Source organism: Amblyomma maculatum, chromosome 11, assembly GCF_055883805.1.
Source record: "Amblyomma maculatum isolate TAMU_Amacu chromosome 11, ASM5588380v1, whole genome shotgun sequence".
Classification (NCBI taxonomy): Eukaryota; Metazoa; Arthropoda; class Arachnida; order Ixodida; family Ixodidae; genus Amblyomma; species Amblyomma maculatum.
In genome coordinates this window covers 63,618,128-63,637,974 of record NC_139354.1, presented here as the reverse complement: position 1 = coordinate 63,637,974, position 19,847 = coordinate 63,618,128, and the positions used below count along the sequence as shown (strand labels likewise).

Here is a 19,847-nt window from a genome sequence, read left to right as displayed (position 1 = left end):
CAGCTCGTCAGAGCGATAATTGCAGCCTTTCTTTCCTCCTTTCCTCCGGCGTCGTCCGCGCCCCGCGTCAGCTTGGAATGCAGGAGTATTAGGGTGCATTGATAAACAAAGAGTCGGCAAATATCGTCGGAAATAAAAAGCGTGTTCTGGAGTGTTTGTATTTTTATTTTTGGGCTGGTGACAACGAAGATGAGATTTATTACCTGATTGACAAATCTGTCGACTCAAGCAGGTGTTATCTTGAAAGCTAGGAAGATCGGCCTTTGTGTTCATGATTTCATTTTATAGTCTAACGCAGTGCTTGCGAATGCCCCAGGGGCATCGGGCAGCACGTCCTTAGCGGCGTTTACTAATTTACGGTTTTGTTAGGGTATATTGCTGCTGATCGGTTTTCACGTTCGGTGTTGATATTACTGTTATATATGTATTCTTCTTATATGTTCTTTATGCGACGTAGTGAATGTGTATATTTTCTCAAACACTCGCTATCTAATACGCCTGCCCAGTATCGCTGTTGCCGATAACAGTTTGGCTTAAGTCAGCTTAAACCCAATAGTCTTTACCCGCGTTTTCTCGAACCTGCCCTCTTTGCACCACATGAGAAATCAAGGTTTTATAGAAAAAATGACGCCGTGTCTTCGCGGAAAGGGATATAAGAGGAATTCTAGAACCATTCTTATAAATTTTAGTAACCTAACCGGTTTGAAGGAAATGCACTCTGCTCCACCTTGTAGACTAACTTGATTAATAGTAGTTATAAGTTTACGGCTTTATTTGTTTTCAGTGAACAAATACATCAGTATTTGTTCTGAAATTTGCCGTATTCTCTGGCATCAGCCTCTCTTGGTAGAACACAATCTTTGAGAAAATTTGCGCAACAGCGGCAGTTTAATGATGAAAATCATCAACCCCGCATTGCGCTTAAAGCTACCGAGCTGGAAATTCGGACCCATGATGTCGCCGGAGAGAGTAGCGCCTTCCCCCTTAAGGCGATGATGGCCATCGAGGCATTCTATCGGAGGTCCCACCACGGCACCGCCAACGAAGGAACGCAGGAGCTGTTTTACACACGGCGTTGCAAAGGCGCCCCAGCTGTGCTCCATTCAGCCCAAGAACTGGAAATGTGTCCCAGAACACTTTGCTGTAGATGCTCCTGGATGGTCTCCCACAGCGTGGCTAACGCAGGGGCGATGCTGTGAATACAACCGTTTTAAGCTTTCCCTCAAACGCAAGCGTGATCCGGCCTTGCACACACGCGGCGCCTCTCGCGGTGCGGCAACGACGGCGACGCGCCCGTCCTCTAATGCCCACTGAGTGAATTGCCACACTAGCCCCCTGTGGGTAACGGGATACCGTCCTTTTCCCCCTGCGGCGCTTGTTCGGGGCAGAGGATGGCGGCATGCTCTGTCCCTCTAGAAGACCGTGGGATGATAAAGGAGGACAAACACCGTTTGGGAGAGGTTGAAAGCCTTGAGGGGAGAGAGCGTGGAGCGTGTACGCTTGATTTTTATTTTAAACAATTAGGGACCTTGGCCCGAGATTATTTCCAACCTACCGGGGTTGCATCTTAATCAACTGGTTTGATTGGCTGCCTAAATTTGAGGCGGGTCATGTGAAGCGACTGCTCTCATGTCTTGGTCGTTGCCTTAAAAAAGGGGGCATCAGACCTGGTTTAGCAGTTCTGTTCATTCAAGCAAAACTGGTGACTCCGTGCTCGGAATGTAAGCTTTCCTCTGTGTGTGTTAAGCGGTTCTATCTGTGATATAAGTTTAGGGCATGTGATGTACCTTTTTTTTTTTGTTTAGGTGGTTGACAGCTCTGTGTGAGGCCACCAGTGCAACTTCAGTTGTCTCTTGTATATATTCTGTAAATATATCTTCTCTCTTTATTCAATATCAAGACTGTCTCACTTGTCATATTTCTTCATCGTGCGGAATCATCCTTCTAAACCTTCGTAAGGCGATACCTCTTCATCACTGTTATCTCGTCTTTGTCTCCCTTTCCTCAAGTCAATCATCTTAACATATGTGTTCAGAAAGAAAGTTCTTCAGCGCTACAACGTATCGATGTGTTACCGTCGCATTTATCTCCGAATTTTGAAATTGCCAGTCCCCCTATCCCATCATCCTTGGGGCCACAATTTGGTGCAGCTCCCAGTCGTGTCATTTGGGGTCAATACCCTCTCAAATTTTCAGGAAAATAAACACGCAGTAGACGCTAAGTTCATTCAGGGACAGCTGAAATAGCGCCAAATGCGCACACACACACACACACACACACACACACACACACACACACACACACACACACACACACACACACACACACACACACACACACACACACACACACACACACACACACACACACACACACACACACACACACACACACACACACACACACACACACACATGCACACACACAGAGCGTGATGACGGAGTTCCGTATAAAGTAATGTCATTGCATTTCCAGGGTATGTGGTAGCTCCAAATGCTATGCTGATGCCCATGCTGATCTTCATGTCTGTACTCTGCGAGTGCATTTTGGGACCTCTTTGCCTTAGTCACCATTACTACAATATACATTACTTCTATTTTATGGGATACCTTCATTAGTTTAAAGTCCACGCCAAATTTACCTCCATTTCGACCCTCTCCCAAATCATTTGCTTTGCTTAAACAGGTCGTCCAACCCGAGAACCATGTGCTTAGTACAATCGCTCCTAATCGCGGTGTTACAGCCCATATCGCCATAGCCCATATAGCAAAATAGTCACTTAAAGTTTTAGTTGTCACAGAATACGTCATCTAATCCAGTTTGGTCTTTTGAGTAATTATTACTGCGAAGCGTTCTTAAGTGTATTCCAGCCGTATTGATGTGTGTGACTAACCAGGCAGCACCGCGATAGGCGAGCGTGTACCGGCATTGACGCTGGGCGTATACGCAACCATGGGCGGCACAAACAACCCGCTAAATGCTGGCACTGCACGGGTCTATGTTGGGCCAGTGCAGTGCCAGTATTGGATCAATGGTTTGTGCTGGCTGGACAGGCACTCTGAGGCAGCTACGAAACGGAAACATGAACAGCGCAGCGCAGAAAGCCTCTTCGTTTTTACGTCGCAATGCTAATTGAGGAAATAGGAACCAGGCGACGCTCTTAGTCCAACAAAGCGCACAACGTGTCATGCATACTGGATTAGGGCAAACAAAGTCCCTTTGCTCTGTCTCATCGCCAACTGCGTAGCCCGGCTAGGGCTGTTATTTTTCGGGGATGCCCGTGTCCTGGCTAGCCGACGACTCCTACGCGAGTCACGTCAAGGCTAATATGCCTCTACTATGGAGCGAGGCGTAGCGCGCGTTGGTTGAAGCAAGAAATGGTTAAGGACGCCGCCGACGCTCTGCCCGTTAGTGACGCGAGCGAAGCGGCGATATGCGGCCTGCAAATAGTGCGCCGAGCGTAGGCGCGTCCAAATATGTCGCCCAAGCTCTGTGCACAACAGTCGCCATCAATGACCTGCTTCGTAATCGCTACCGTGCAATGTATCCTTGAGAACATTTATGGTGCCAATATGAGAAATTATGCGTTGTTAGGATGTTAGGAACTGGTAGCTATAATATCGTTTTCCTACTGCGAAGTACCACAGGGTGGAACTCGTTTCATGAAGAGTGTTTTGAAATGAGGTTAGGGAAATAGGCATCCTTTCTAACAGTTTGCCAAGTCGTTGCTGATATCATACAGCTGCATTCGCCATTGTGTCCAAGTGTTTCTTGACCAGCATTGTTACCGGAATGGTCACTGCGTTACATATAATGTTTTTTTTTTCTTGTCTCTGGTCACTATGTTTGGATTACAATGCAGTCTTGAGTTTCGTGAATATATACAGAATTAAAAATTAAGCCCATTGCCAGCAAGAACCTTTTCAAGCGACGTCTAGTGAAGTGTTTGCTACCCAGTAGTGGATACCTGGGGAGTGGCCCCCTTTTTTTTTCTTTGATAAGCGAGATGCTCTTTTCTGGCTCATTTCTGCTTTAGTCAACCGCCCATTCATCTTGGTACAAACCTATATAGAATCAAAAAACAACATTCGTTGGTACAGGTCCCGTCACAGTGTTTGACAATGAAACCCTCTTTTTTATTGTTTTATATAATGCTGTATTTCTAAAAAGGATTAATTTGATGCTGATTCTTTGGGAAAACCTAGTGACACGTCCGTCGAAAAAGCGATGATGTCATAAAAGGTTCGAAAAAGAATATATTTAGAATTGACTGTCTCTGATTTAGTTTCCTTGAATCAATCTGGTAATAAGGTATTGCTAACAGCCGCCGGCGCCTTAAATTTTCTATGAGCCTTGAACTATGAGCCTAGGACTACGCGCGAGAAAAATGAAAGAATTACTCTTAATCATAACAAGCTTAACCGGAAAAGCAAGGAGCGATATGCAAGTGCGAAAGCCACACATATCTTAATTATATTGAGATGACAAAAATTTTATCACAGCTTGTTCGCTCCCAGGAAAGCATGTTTTGCTAACGGTGTCGTGACGAGTAAGAAATAGTCAGAGACGCGTTTCCCGCTCCAAAGTCGAAAAGGTAAGCAGACCCTGCCGCACATGTTTCTATCGGGCATCTGGTGTATTGTGGAAGCGCCGAAGTCGACGCTTGACCGCAGGTGCTGTGTATCGGAAACAATGGTTGCGCGCAAGCGCAACGAAACACGCAATACCCGCCCTCGTACCAGCCACGTATCTCGAAACGTGCAGCTGGTGTTTGACGTCGCGTCTATTGTTCGCGCAAAGCACTGTTTCCAAGCTTGTGGTCAATGTAAAGTTCTCACTTACTGCCGCTGCTGCACGCACCTTTGACTCCGGTCAATGCTCATAATTCGCCAAGTGCCGAGCTCCTAATTTACCCTTACCTTTCAGCTTGTTTTGTGGACATTTCTGTTTGAGGAGTTCAGAACAGAGCCATACCTCAGTCAGCACGGTAGAGGGAAACAAGCGTATATTGCGAAGATTCCGTGCATGGAAAGGGGCCGCAATATTTGACCCCTTGTCTAGTCTTACTAAAGACAAGTGGGGTATTACTCGCCATCTTTAACAGCGAAAGCGGCAAATGGTACCTCTATCGGCATCCGTGAAACCACGGCTGAACAATCGCGTGCATTTACGAAGTATTAAAATCTTCCCAGACATCGTATACGCTGATGCTCAAGACATTCCAGCACTGTACGGGGTCATGATACCTGCTCAACTGCTCAAATATTTAAGGGAATCCGGCAAGGTGGAGTAGATTCGTAATAAGGGAGTAATTACTCACTGACATCCACCAAAGCCGCAGCCATATGGCTACAAAGGAAAGCTGCAGAGCTTTCTTAGAAACGTCGCAGTTAAAAAAAATTCGTCCTGGTCCTGAGATCGAACTCGGGACCACTGCCTTTTCGGGGCAGTCGCTCTAACAACTCGAAGTTTCTGAGAAAGCTGTATAGTTTTCATTTGTAGCCGCATGACTGTGCTTGGGTGCACGTCAATTTCTGCTCAAGTGTTAAGCCTTTTTATCAGCGTTAAAAGGCAATCAAAGGCGCCTATATTTAAATAGACATTGCAGTACTCGAACTAGTATTGAGTGCATGCTAGCCAAAAAAGTGCTTAATTTGCCAAGGCACTTGTTGTGTCGGCAATCTTCGTCGGAAATTCGATACTATTAGAGCCGGTGAGCGGCTCGCTTCATCGTTCATAGTCCTGTTCACGGAAAGCGATTAGTGTCGTTTAGGTTGCTCTCTTTCCGAAAGCAACGATCGCATCGAAACAGCGGCGTCCTGCCATTCACTTTACTGCAGCGCATTAGACTCGAGGTCATCCAACTGGGTCAGTAGCCTGCAGCTGATATCAGGCAAGATCTTTATTATTACTCTTATTGTGCGACTGGTTGTACGACCTAGGCACGATGCGTTCAGAGAGATTACGGAAATTATCGAAGCCATTGTCCTGCCGTATGTCGAAGTGAGTTGGAAAAACGGGGGCTCTGTCTTGCTCAATTGTAGAAGGAGCAAAAAAAGAACAATGTATAAGTTGCTTGTTATGTTAAGCACCGTAGTTTTGTTCTCTGCAAATTACTGTAGCACTGCATTTATACTTCAGTACAGGCAAGTACATCCATTCAGCGCTGGGCGACGTGTCCGAAAGCTTGCTTAGGTCTCTATAGGTCATCAGTGTTCACCGGCCCAAAGCATATCGTGCAGCATGATATCAGGCCTAGAGGATAGTGCTGAGTGATGCAAATATCCTTTCAGGCCACCGACGAATTGTAGCAGTCGTGTTAAGAGTGCTTACGGCTGTAGGTTGTTATTATCAATTTTTTGGCGTTTTGTAGTTCCTGAGAGCGTTTTTATTTCATACATTTTTTGCGATTATATATATCGGAGTGTTGTTTCAACACAATTCTCATAACCACGAAATACAGCCAGCACGAGCATTGTATGTCTCAAGGTGGAAAATAATTCGAACTTTTGCTGACCGACACAGCCGTCTCTTTCTAAATGCGGTAATTCGCTTTCTCTTTTGTCTTCACAGTCGGTTAGCACGTATCAGTAGAACGGTTATATTTATTACATATCCTACTAGTGCACTGTGAGGGAACACTCTGAATAGTCGCTTAACCTGAAGCACATAGCAAACATTGATTGGAAGAAACGACTACACAGCTGGGTTTCATGCGTTATACTAGCACTGCAAACTTCTCTGCGTTACGTTACCGGTGACAAATGACCCCGGAACTTAGGGCATTGTTCGATTTCTTTTTCTGCTGTCCTGGTAGCAAAGACAATGTATTAAAGAGGAAGAACGTTTATACCGCAAATAGCGTTATACGATTCGTTATTTTTATCATTCGGAAGCAGTAACTGATATGAATGCGACATGTGATGCTGATAATTAACGCTTCTATTAACGCTTTAGCAATAGGAAATGCACTGGAAGTGTTCCCTTGCAAAAGGCTACCCTGAGGCGCAAGACATTAGATGCTGTGGTTTTAGACATTCGGAGACATTAGAAGATGTCTCAGAAGGTTGCCGCGACATGTGATGCTGATAATTACCGCAGTTCTATTGACGCTTTAGCATCAGGAAATGCCCTGGAAGTGCTGCCTTGCAAAAGGCTACCCTGATGCGTAAGACATTAGAAGCTGACGTCTAGGAAGGTTGCCGTCAGAAGAAAGAATAAAAGTCCAGTGAAGATTTCGCTCTGAGCTGATGTGTTTATTCTATTCTTCGACAGTGTAACACACCGCTAAGGAACGGAGACACGAGAGAAAGAAGCGTAAGACAGGAGAGCGCCCCTCCTTCCTCGCGTATCTTCTCCTCTTGTAGTTGTTCCTGAGCCCTGTGTTATAGTCTAATAAAGGTCCATCTTCTGACGCTGAACACAAAATAGTCAGATTGTAATTTTTTGCGCATTTTTTAGAACTACATGGGTTAAGTTATTTCAAACCCTTGACGATTGAGCTGGTTGATACGCTGTTTCTAGAAAACTTTGCATATGAATTCCTAGCATTTTGTTGAGAAAAGAAATTAAAATTTATATGCCTACTGCAAATGGTGGTAAATTTATCAAAGGCAGCAGCAAAAGATCTGCTGTTGTTTTCCTTGCTAGCGAACACCCCTTACAGTCTGGAATCAATGAAGTTACTTCCACGTGTATTTTACACATGTCTGGCTCAACTTCACATGTTTCAAGTGACAGTGGGGTAATTAAGTGTCATTTTGTCTCGCACTTCTTGCTTATGTTCTTAGCAGCAACCTCCGCAATATATCAAACGACATACTAGAAGTTTAACAATATAAACTGTAATTTCATAAATTTTATAAGAGGCGGTATACCTAGCGTTTGATGTATAATTCGGTCTTTCGTTTCATTAAGCAGTGTGCTAAATTTAGTGCTTGCCGTATGCCTATAGGCAATCAGAATTAAGAAAATACAACGTGTGCGGTAATTACTGGCTGCATGGAAAAAAATGAATTTGTGGTGTAAGAAAGGCAGCACCTAAAAGCTTTGTGTTATTTAGGAGCATAAAAACAAAGAAAAAACAAAGCCTATTAATGGAAAATTACAAAGAAATAATTCAGAGTATAATTGGTTTGTGTCAAGTGAGCCTGTAAAATATGAACGAGGTAATTTTAATCGACCATTACAAAGTAGCATAATACCCTGGGAGTACTAAGCCAGTTTGTGTCCGTAAACTAATTTTTGACGTGTGGATTTCTTTCAGCACAACACTGTATTACCTATACAATTACTTAAGCAGCGGCTGTTTTTATAAATGTTCCATATATTCTATATAGTCCGCGAATATGAAAATTGAGGGTTGCAGTGTTTGCTTATCAGGACATTGCACCGTATAAACACATTATTTTTATTCCCGAATATAAGACTGTTTAGAACGAAACCTCATGGCCTTCAGTGGAGTTGATAAAAGGACGATCCTGTTTTTACTATACAGGTCTGTTTAGATACACCTACAGGCATCACAATCTTGATTTACCGACGAAAATATGCAATTGTAGTTCATTCGGATTCAGGAGGTGGCCTCATGAACAAACGTGTAACATATAGCGGTAACTCCTGTAATCAATGCAAGAATATCAACGAGCATTAAAATGACAGCGGTGAAAGTTATTGCAGCAACACATACTCACAGGTGTTCACATTGCTTTTCGCATCCGAACACCGACGTATTCCTTTGCTGTTACGTTTCCTCTGTCAGACGGATGCGGCCTTGCAAACGTACACCGCTCGTCACAAGCGAACAGTTAATGAATTCAATGCTTCACAGCTCGGTGGCCTCGTACACTCCGTGCTCAAAGAGAGGTGACGCGTCATGCTAGAAACCCGATAGGCGACCGCTATTTACCGCCTCACAATGCGCCGAAGAACAAATAGCCGATAAAACAGGCAGCGGCGTACGGCTTTCGGCCTTGTCTGTGACAGCTGTCACTTCTCCATTACGCGGGCCGGTTCTCACCGCCGTCGCGTTCGAAGCAGCATCTCCGAGACACGGAAGTCGAAGAAGTGCCCCATCGAAAAGTCGTTGCGTAGTGGTAGGGCCCTTCCGATCCTGCAGTAAGCTACCAACGCCGACAGAGTCGTGAAGAAGGAAGGGGAAAATGAAAACAAACGCGTAAAATTAAACCGGCTCTCACGTCCGCACTGCGCGCGATGCCTTCCAATGAGTGGATATGTTAGTTCCTGGCCCGCCGCCCTGTTCCCCTTTCGCGGCGTGGCGCGTTGCTTATAAGAAACCGCCCTTTGCCAGCTGCCTTCTCTAGGGGCAAGGTCGATCCTTTATTGGCAGAGATACGATACGAGATAACCATCTCTTCAGTTCGCCCTGTAGTAAAATACATTCATTTGGCTGTGAAACTTATCATGGCCATAATAATTTGTCTTTTCCTTCCCGCTCGTCGTTGTTCCTCCCATGCACGCTCCGCGGTTGATTAGGCGACGAAAAGCTAAACTTTCTCGCAGTTCCAATTTGATATGCCTAACTTGATAACATTTTAATGACTGTTTGTTCTGTTAAACTGACAGCATATGAGCTTAGACAAGTGACTTGACTCGGGTAAACACACAATCGGCATTTGGGAGGAAGCTCTCTGTACTGAATGATTAAAAGAAAAACTAAATGTTTTATATCCGGACGCTTTGAAATAAAAATCAATGAATGAGTCAATAAAAGTATGTTGCAACAAACCCATTTAAGTAGAAGCCTAACTTTTGACTTTGCAAACACGTTTTGACTATGAGCTCTTATGCAGTGAGCGCATTTTGGACGAAGTTTTGTGACCGCAGGACACGAACACTTATCTGCCGCGAGAAAATAATTAGCCTCTATGCAGGGGTTAGTATAGCCTCTTATATGTTAATCGTAATAGTGGTAATGAATACGGTACTGGCAGTGTGCAAAAACAGAACTGACTTCATATTATATTACTTACCACCGCTAACAACTGAACTTTGTTCTCATGCGCCGCCACGAGTTCGTTGTTACCGGTAACGGCAATAGCTGCATACGTACACAACAGCAGGGAGCTGTGTGTTGAGACTGCATTGTGCTCGAACGGGATACCCGTGGTAGCACTTTCCTGTTGGTGGGTTGACACTTTATTCATTGCATCGTATAGATAGATGTACGTGCGGTTCTCTCAAATAGTAATAATATTCATGTTTTCACTTCATCGCGTATAAAAAGGGGGAAAACTCTTCTACCTGACTGTGTAGATCACGCCTCGGTGAAATTGATAGCCTGATTCTAAAATGAGCAAATATATTTTAATTTCTTTCTTTTATTTGATAGTCGTTTATCCGGCAATACGACATCGTTAACTGCTATCAATGCCTTAGCCATCACAAATGGTTGTACACTATCTCCTACGCAAACATTATGTCGCTGTAGCTCTTTTGACTAACATCTTTGAAATGCATTGTAAATAAAGGAAACATTGATTGATAATGACTTCAGAGTTACAGCTTAGACGAGTTTCGGAACATTTCATTCATTGCTTTAGGCTCTACATTTATAGCGGAAAGCTTGTCAAATCAGGGCATATCGCCTGCGTGCTGATACTGCTTCGCAACAATATTTTTCTCGCACACATAGATCTTAACGTTTATTTTCGACGGCGTATCTCTGGTGTCTCTTGAGGCTCTTTACATATTGTACATTGCTGTTTAGATGTTCAAACGCCTTTCGCTGACGACTGTACATATGTTTACTCACTTATGGTGTACGGTTTCACACTTAGCTTTCGATGATTTGAGGGGTGATAGAAGGCCACAGGTGAAATGGTCAAAAAAGAAAACATGTAATCACGTAATCATCAGAGGCACTATAACCATGTGGACGGGGTTGCGTACGGTTTCTAAAAGAGGTAAATGTTTTATGTGAAGCAAGCGACGTCAGTATTGTGCGACCTATTTGGCGTTGTGCTATAACATGGAAAAGGCAAAGCCAGAATAAATCATCAATGTGGTGGTTCCGAGCCCTCCAAAAGGAAATATCAATATTAGTTTAATTTGTATTTTACCGTAATTTTACAAATTATGCACTTCATATGAACACACTACGGTGCACGGGGTCCCTTATCGACTGCTAAATCTCTCAAAGCCATTGAATCAATTCTTTTTTTTTTCAGATTCACTACGTTTTAGCTTGTCTTCTCAGTGGAACATTTACTTCAAATGTCTTCTCAAACTGCAAAATGCAAGAGCTGTTTCCTCCAATCCTTAATATCTAATGTCCACGAGGAGGTCTTTCTTAAGGGGAATGCTTGTGCACTCTAATTTGCTCATTAAGCGTCTTTGTCTTCATTGGGCCTTTATATTATAAAGAACTGTTTGATTTGAACAGCTTGCTGCACTTGCCACTGCATCTTGTTTAGCCGTTTGTAAACACAACTGATCTGAGGTGCAAACAATGTATTTATCAGGTCGTAGCTTCTTTAAATGATTAGAAAGGATCTGTCAGGGCCGGGATTTTCAGTGACCTTCTGTAAAAACTAATATGTTCTACCACAAGCAACTTTCTGTCGTCCTCCTGTACTTTGCTGTATACATCGCGAGAACCGATGTCTCTGCACGCGCGTCTTCGCACCTTCATTGCTCTAACCATCACTGCAGCAAAGTCACTCTTCTTCGTGATGTGTGCAACGTGCAAGATGGGCAACTTCACGAGATAACACAGAACACACTCTCTCACTGCATGGTCCTTACACCTTTGCAGAAATACGTTTTACCATATCTTTATGTTCTGTCAGTAGTAATTCTTTCTTTATATATACCGTAAGCCCATGAGTTAATCAAACGATTTGAGTAAGCTGGAATTTAAAAGTAATAAAGATGGTGAAACTGCAAAAGTCACAATGCTATCTATTCGAGTCTTCCGTCATTCTGCCGTTATACTCAGCCGTCAAAAACGACGTGTACATCTAAGGAGTGCAAAGGCTTGAGGAAGTGTGCCTGAGAGTCATGCATGGGGGAATAAATCAAATTCTGCGTACGTGTTTAACCTTGTCAGTAGAAAAAAAAGACGTGTAGTGCTAAAAGGATTGTCCAGTAATCATTGTTTATTATTTCAGGGCTCATTCGAAATGAAATAAACCAGGAATAATGTACTGCGAAATTGCGGAAGTTAATATTTAGGACCGATCTAAATCAGAAAAAGAGTCAACGAAACACACAGCGCCAGTGTCATCTGCTCTTTCGTTGTTCCTTTGTCTGCTTTGCACTGATCCCTTAGATAAAATACAGCAGCATCACAATATCGAATCACCATTATGACCATCCCCACCTTCATTGTTATCCTTAACCTCTGCCTAACTACTCGTACGGCTGGGCAAAGGCCTCTCCTGCATCACTACGACACTTTTACAATTGCAGCCGCGGCCCTTCACCTTCATTTCCGCTAGATACCGGCAGCGCTTGCCATCCATTTCAATTCACTGCACTATGGTGCAAGCCGAGGGGTTACCTTACTCCCGCTTTACCTGTCCTGCCTCTCACCTCCTGTGGCTGATTGAAACTAATTAAACTTTATTGTCTTTCTTTTGTTAGTCCTATTCTTCCACTTTCTTTAAATACTGGCCATTTTTGTACACACCACGTTTGTTTTAAGCATTTTCATTAGCATTCATGTTTGAGCCTCACAGTTGAATTCTGGCAACTGCTGTACACTTTCTTCTCAATTATGCTGCTGAACTCTATTGTTAACCTACAAGTATCTGTCAGATCTACCAGATGCACTATCCCCAGAATTTATTCCCCTGCGGCGAGTAAACGCTGCCTGGCGTCCGGTTCCCTCCACAAGTGGATGTATCTCCTGACCTATTCCAATAGCGTGCTTAATTTCATAACCACTAACATTCATTGTATTTAGTTCTAAAGATCAATTCTGCATTTCATATCCAAGTGTTCAATTATGCTTCTCACTGCGACGCCTTGCGGCTTAGCAAAGGTAAATGGTTCTCTAGACTCCTTTGCCCTTCCACACTTTGTTTTCACGTGTAAATTTCTGCAACATAGAAATCCCAGAATACTAGTTGCGTTATTAGGATTTATAGCTTGCTCTTCGCTTTGAAGTTCTCTTAACCCCTTTTGTAAACAGGCAGGGACGGTGCTGACTGAATCGTGACTTTAGCGTGACACACATTCCGGTTGGAATTTTATGAATTTTCTTACCAACGATTACCTTGACTGTGCGTGTGACATATATTTTCCAACATGCTTATATATGGGCTTGTACATCTTGATTACGAATCAAACGAGGGTGAAAACATATACAACTGTTAAAAACTACGCGAAATCGGAATACAGAGCCGAGTCCTCCGCCAGCTGTGGGCAACGTATTCCTGAAAACATCCAACGGTCGTCCACCAACCTAACCATCTGTTCGCCCTTGCTCCTGCTGCCTTCCTTAAAGAATGCAGCCCTTTACCTTTAATAACCATCGGTTATCTCTCTTCGGATTACATGCCTTGTCTAACCCATTAATTCATGCATGAGACTAGAGAGCCAATTACCTCGTGGTCTAGTTAAACATATTTGTTCTCCTTCTTGTAACATTGCGCCTGCCGTTATGCGCTGTCCTACCTGTTGAACTTTTTATTTATTAGCGACGTTTCAGTCCCATAAGTGAGCACCAATTAAATGCAGTTTTTGTACAGTTCTCTTTTGAGGCATGCGGAACATTCATGATATGATAGCACGTATACAAAATTCGCTCCACTTCAATCCTATTATAATTACCATTACTGTAATCCGGGTTTGCCCGTATGAATATCATATCTGGAATGTCAAGATCTGACCGCGTACAGCGCTGGTGTTGCTGAAATTGCGGTTACAGCTGGCGCCCAACAGGACAGCCAAAATAATTATTTCAAAGTTTCTTCCCAAATCCTTTTCAAAACTCTATTACCAACGGTATCTCTTATGAACTAAAACTATTATGAGCTACGTTCACGTGTCAGTAATATATAAGAAAGCACATACGTGACATTAGTTTTCAGCATAAGCCTGTTAGCGTCATAACCCCGCTTTTAAGCACCGTTCGGCATTTGTAAAGTCTTTCCAGTCAGATGCTTGTGGAAATGCGGACAACTAGATAATTTTTTGTGAAGCCTCTGCCTTTGGTTCGTGGATGCTCTACATACGTCTCCAGCATTATCCAAATGTTAAGTTGGCCACTCGAATTTGAATCGGAAATGGTTAAGCGGGAGCTGGCGCGAAGTTTCCTTGACTTCATCCACAAATCAGAGCACCATGCACAGGGTACCCCCATCGCTTGGGCTTCAGCAGTGACGCTTGGCGTTGCCAATGTTGGAATTCTTTCTAGAGTGAGCTAAAACTCAACATTCATCGTAGCGTGGTGACAAACAGCTTACAATTTGAGACGTATCTTCGACTGCCGACTTTAAAGTGTTTGTTAAAAAAACTCAGCTTTTATTGCGATGCAAGAAAAACCGGTTATTTACCTGAATCTTTCATGCTGTAGCAATCTGCTGCACGAGCGGAAGATGTATTGTCGCAAATTTAGCACAAAAGAAAAAAGACATTTTCAGGAATTCTGGTTGTGTAGGGAGACATGACCTATATCGACATTTTTATATATTGTTAGACGAAGACAGCTGAATATAGTGCCGATTTCTCTTTTGTTTTCACACAACGACTCGATGTCGTTGCGCACAGACAAAATAAATGAAAGGCAATCTCTTTGGGCTTGCTAAATTGTTCTCCTGATCAGTGAAAAAATACTTGATTAATATGTTGAACCTATGTGAAATAGGACAATAGGCACATTTCCACTAGTCGCTTTTTTCCCATTTTTCAGCAAACTTGTTCATGTTCACAAAAGCGGGCGCGATTTTTCTGAAGCTGCCTGAAGATATAGCGACTGAAATTCTCATCTCGAATACCATATAGACCTAACAATTTGCATCACACCAAAAATTTTCCTAATTGTACAACGGAAGTATCAGTACTGCATAAAGCTGACTTCCTAGCACGCAGTTAATGCAGTTATCGTAGTACCGTTCATTCCACGTATTCTTTATTGAAAAAACAAACGTACATAACTGATACAAGGACAAAGCTGTCGAGTTGAAAACTACATATAACAATTTTCTATTTAATTCAGAAAGTGCTAAACAGAGGATAACAGAGCAGGGCTGGTGGATTAAATTGCAGATGTATGCACCAAAGACTGGTTCAAAATTTATATTTATAGCCCCTGCTCCATTAAGCTGAATCAGTTAGCAATAAAGATGTCAAATTTCTATCCGAACCAAACTAATAAGTATGGCTATTATCATCACTGATGTGTAAACAATTCCAGGGTGCCAAGTGTACAAGCTAAGCGAACTGGGTCACCGCACTCCTCAGAGCCGACATCCAAAACACAGGCTCGCATGCATCCCAGTGGCCTTGTTAACTCCACTATCAGGACCTGTCAGACACCACATGGCACTACGCGCTGAACCAAAAGGAATAAAGAAAGATGGCACTCACATAACATATCCTCCATCTCGTGTTGGCCGCTCGCTAGTCCCGCGAGCAGAGCGCACAGCATCCAGGGCACGGCGGCGTGCTTCATGTTCTCCCCTCTCGCGTGGTGGTCCCGCCCCGCACACTCAACGCCGTCTGGCCGCTGGGAACGCTCCTCTCCGACCGCGAACACGCGCGCACTCGCCGTAGTATAACGCCTATCTTGCGCTTCCTCCGGGCAACCAACTTCTTGCTTGTGGCTTTCTTCTCGCGCGCCTTCCCTCCTTTCTTCTCACCCCGGCGTTTGACGCCGCCGGCTTCTTGGACGCCGCGCGGAGGCCTGTGGGCGCCGCGTCCAAATGCGTCTCTGCTCTGGCAGCACAATGCCAATGTCGCAAGCCGCCCCGAGCGGCAGGTAGGTGTCGGTGGAGCGCTCGCGTTTCTGTTCGGCTCTCGGAATCTCGCTGATCCTTTGCCACTGGGCTTTCCCTTTTCGCTGATTGGTGCTCTAGACCAACGATTGCCAAATATTTCTCACCAATGTTCTTTCTCCTATAGGTGAAATGGTTCACGAATATTTTATTCATGTTTTAGTAGTCGCGTCGCAGTAGTTGTTTTGATATGGTGTTTAAGGGCTAAACCTAAGCATTGGTAGGAGTTATAGCTCTCCATCAAAGCTACGTTTACACGTAGGAAAAGAATTCAGAATTCGCAGCTGTTTTTTAGCCATGACAGATTAAATAGAAAAAAATATCAGGGAATCAAAATTATTCTAGATTGCAAAAATGAGGCGGCTCTATTTCATACGTCCACTTATCGCATTATTTCATATCTTCGATCGAAAAGAGATTTGACTTCTACCTTTAGTGAGGCAGCTATTACTTGAGCTTTTTTCTCGGGACCATCTATTGAATTAGTTTATCATGACGCGAGACCGCCGCTACCTTGACGCAGTCTGATATTGTTGACTTTTCCAACCTGAGGCCAGCTGATTGCCATAACGACAAGATAATGCTTTGCGTCTTCAAATGATATATGTTCATACATCGCGTGCCAGACCAAGGTAGGAAAACACCATTTGATCCGGGCAACCTTGTTTATGGCCTCCTGAATCACTATGACAAGTGAGTCAGGGTGTCGTCTTACTCCGCGTACGAAGTCAGCATCCCCTAACGCGTAAAAGGTGAGCCGGAAGCGATAACGCAGGAAAAGTCTCTCTATGTGTAACACCTTTCGTCACTTCCGCTTGAAGGAATGCGCAGTACTTATGGAGCTGCGATGAATATGCCCGCGACTAACTACCGCACATGTCATTTGTGAGGGCAAAACTTTATTTGACCCTTTAACTTTATGTGTAAGCGAAAGGTATTTCTTCGGGAGAACGTGCCGTTGGTGTGGGGTTGTTGAATATTCGTGGGAATCGGGTAACGAACTAACTGCTTCGTGGTTGTTGGAGAACACCGCAACTTAGTCATGCCCGGGAGGGGGGTGGTTACAGTGGATAAAGGCAGCCTGGCTGGACGTGATGGGCAGGAGGAAGGTAACCTGTCACTGATACTAAAAAAATAAAAAGACACGTACTACTCACCTCCTTTTGCTTTTGCTCCAACTTTGGTAGAATAACACCGCTCGTTATAGAATGAGCTTTTAAATATTGACTGATGTACAAATACAACAAACGGTGGTGATTAGATTCATAGCCATTGATATTAATTTTGGCTTTCTTACATGCAATATGTTTGGAGCTTTTGCAGCTGCTTTTCCACTCATACTTGATTCTTGCCTACACATTCCAAATTAACATAAATTATCTTTACAAAAACTATTACGAATCATGCATTTATGAAGCTGCTCTATTTGTTAGCTTTGTATATTCCGTAATGCCCTAAACAAGTTCTTTTTTAGCGCGTGCACTAAACAATGCCTGCAAAAGCCGCTTGCAAAAATTTGACCATTTTACTGGTTTAGGCGGAACAATATGGCCCGCGAAAGACATCTATAGCCACGCGCAGAATAATCATTCAATAACTGTTTTCTTTTTGTATATTGTTTACATTTGCTATTATCGCTGCTGCAGAAAAAATACGATAATAACTGAATTTTGATAATCAGTGCCAAGCATAAACCATTAAAGTGAAATATTTTCAAATCAGATCAACGGCAATAAAACGTAAGCCATCAGAATTAGTCCTCAGGTAATTTCGAAAAAGTTAGAGTATTTCAGTAGTGTACGCGCATGAACTATGCATGTGCTGTCTATGTGAAAACCTCATTATATATAGACGCTTCAAACACTTACTTCATTGCGCCTCGAACAAGTAAGGGCAACTTCCTCATCATTGGTGGTGTTAGCCATACAGGATATCCAACCCTCCTGCACCACCCGCGCACGCACGCACGCACGCACACACACGCACACACGCACACGCGCACACACACACACAAACACGCGCATGAGCATGCGCACACAATGAATTAAGTCCGGGCACGAAAACATGTATTATACTAGGCCTTAACGTTTTGTATTTTCTTAGGGAAGATTGTATCGCTTCGCACAATGTACCATTCTCGCCAGAACATGAAGCAAATAAACCACCATGTCCTTTCTGCTCTGAGAAAAAATTCAAGTCGAAGGGTTTCAGCAAAGCATGATTGTGAAGCGTTTGTTTTCTTATCTAGATATTTTCTTGGTTCTGTTTTTTGTTTTTTTCCATGCTTTCCTAGCCTATAGTGACCTGCTCTTTTAAACAGCTAGGTCTTGCAACCTCCTTCCCTCGTTTGGTACCGCCAGTGGCCACGGTACACTGACCTTGATTTCGCAGATGACAACTAACTGGATGAAAGTACCCATCCTCATGCTTAGGTAAGTCCATGGAAAGATAAAGCTAGCGGAAGAGGGTCCACAGCAGTTGCTCTATAGGCTTATGCGTCGACCACGGCAGCTGGTGCATATAAATCAAAACCCACTGCAGAAACTGACCGGTAAAAATGAAGATAGAAATACTACCGGGCTCGGTGACCGCCTGTGTTAGTAGTGCACGTTTGAAAGAGGCTGTCAAATATTTGGTGCGCCGTTTAGGGGGCAAACCCATTTTCGAGCAACACAGCGTGCAAAGAAGCTTCTTCCACCGTGTTCACATGAGGTTAAGATTGATTTCTAATGCTTTATTCAGCGTCCGTAAGCAGGAAGGCGCTGTCAAAAGTTTAAGCGATTGTCTGCATACGAGGCCCCCTTTAAAGTGTAACTGCGGCCTTGGGCATCTTAAGATATAAAGGTGGGTATATAGATTCTGTGACAAAAGCACCCCCTATGTATACGAAGATTCCATTTCTTTCTGTACTGTGTTTGTACACATCACTGAAATTGGAATTTAAATTCTAATAATTATGCCACATACTGCCTTGGCTATTGTCGTTATTGTGATTACCAAGACTGAAATGTAGGGCGTGGAGGGAGCCTACAGCGGCAGCGCGCATTTTAAGAATTAGATGTTAAATCTCTGGAACGTTTTACATAACATAGACTCCATTCTGTATCTATAGATGAAACAGCAATTTTATTATCATATTTGAGAGGGTCTCACACTAACGCTGTTTATAGAGTCAGTGGTCGTGCCTAGTTCATAGCTTATCGGTCACTGCTGACACGTTCCTCATGCATGTCCCATCTTTATCGTAATTCATTAGCTCATAAAGCAGCTGTCAAGGTCATGTGCATAACTTCAGGTTTGTGAACAGCTGCCCCCTGTTATGTGTCCGTTCGTTCTTGTAGTAACTAATGAAGTAAGGCTTACTTTAAATGTCACACCGCACAAAGCAAGCACGCTAGGAACAAGCAGGCAAAAACCGGAAGCTGTCGGCGACACAAAGGATGCCATCAATTGGCTTTTGTTTTTAAACGCTATCAAGGAACTTCATCCGCAGGAAGTGACGAAATAAGGCGGCAGTTGAGCAGTAGCTCACTGCACAGTGTTACGCAACCCATTTGTAAGACTCGTGAAATGCCCGCGTTTCTGATGACGTAGTAAAATACGCGTTAAGGACGCGCCGACGCGACGACACCCACGTAAAAAGCGCGCGCGCCTAGCGCTGACGCGCCCGGAGGAATGCTGATGCCGGGCTCTGCGTTGTTGATGGTCTGGAAGCACGCGAAACGCAGCGAGCGGAAGCGCTCACAAAAAGACAAGAAAAAGTAAATAAAACTGCGAAAGAAAGGGACAGACTGGCGTTTTTTGTTTGTCGGTTCCTGAAAACGCTCCGCTGAATTTCGCAATCGCCTCCGTGTTTAGAGACCGACAACGGAGGGTGCGGCGGGG

General features: G+C 43.7%; 1 protein-coding gene across 1 annotated transcript in view; it reads right to left on the bottom strand.

The window, feature by feature from the left end:
- Positions 1–15,882, bottom strand: part of LOC146173970 (papilin-like) — a 54,451-nt gene extending 38,569 nt beyond the window's left edge. Inside the window, exon 1 of the mRNA XM_084583667.1 lies at positions 15,556–15,882. Coding sequence (XP_084439793.1) covers positions 15,556–15,640 — 85 coding nt within the window. The 5' untranslated portion in view covers positions 15,641–15,882. The remainder of the gene's footprint in view (positions 1–15,555) is intronic.
- Positions 15,883–19,847: the final 3,965 nt, after the last annotated feature.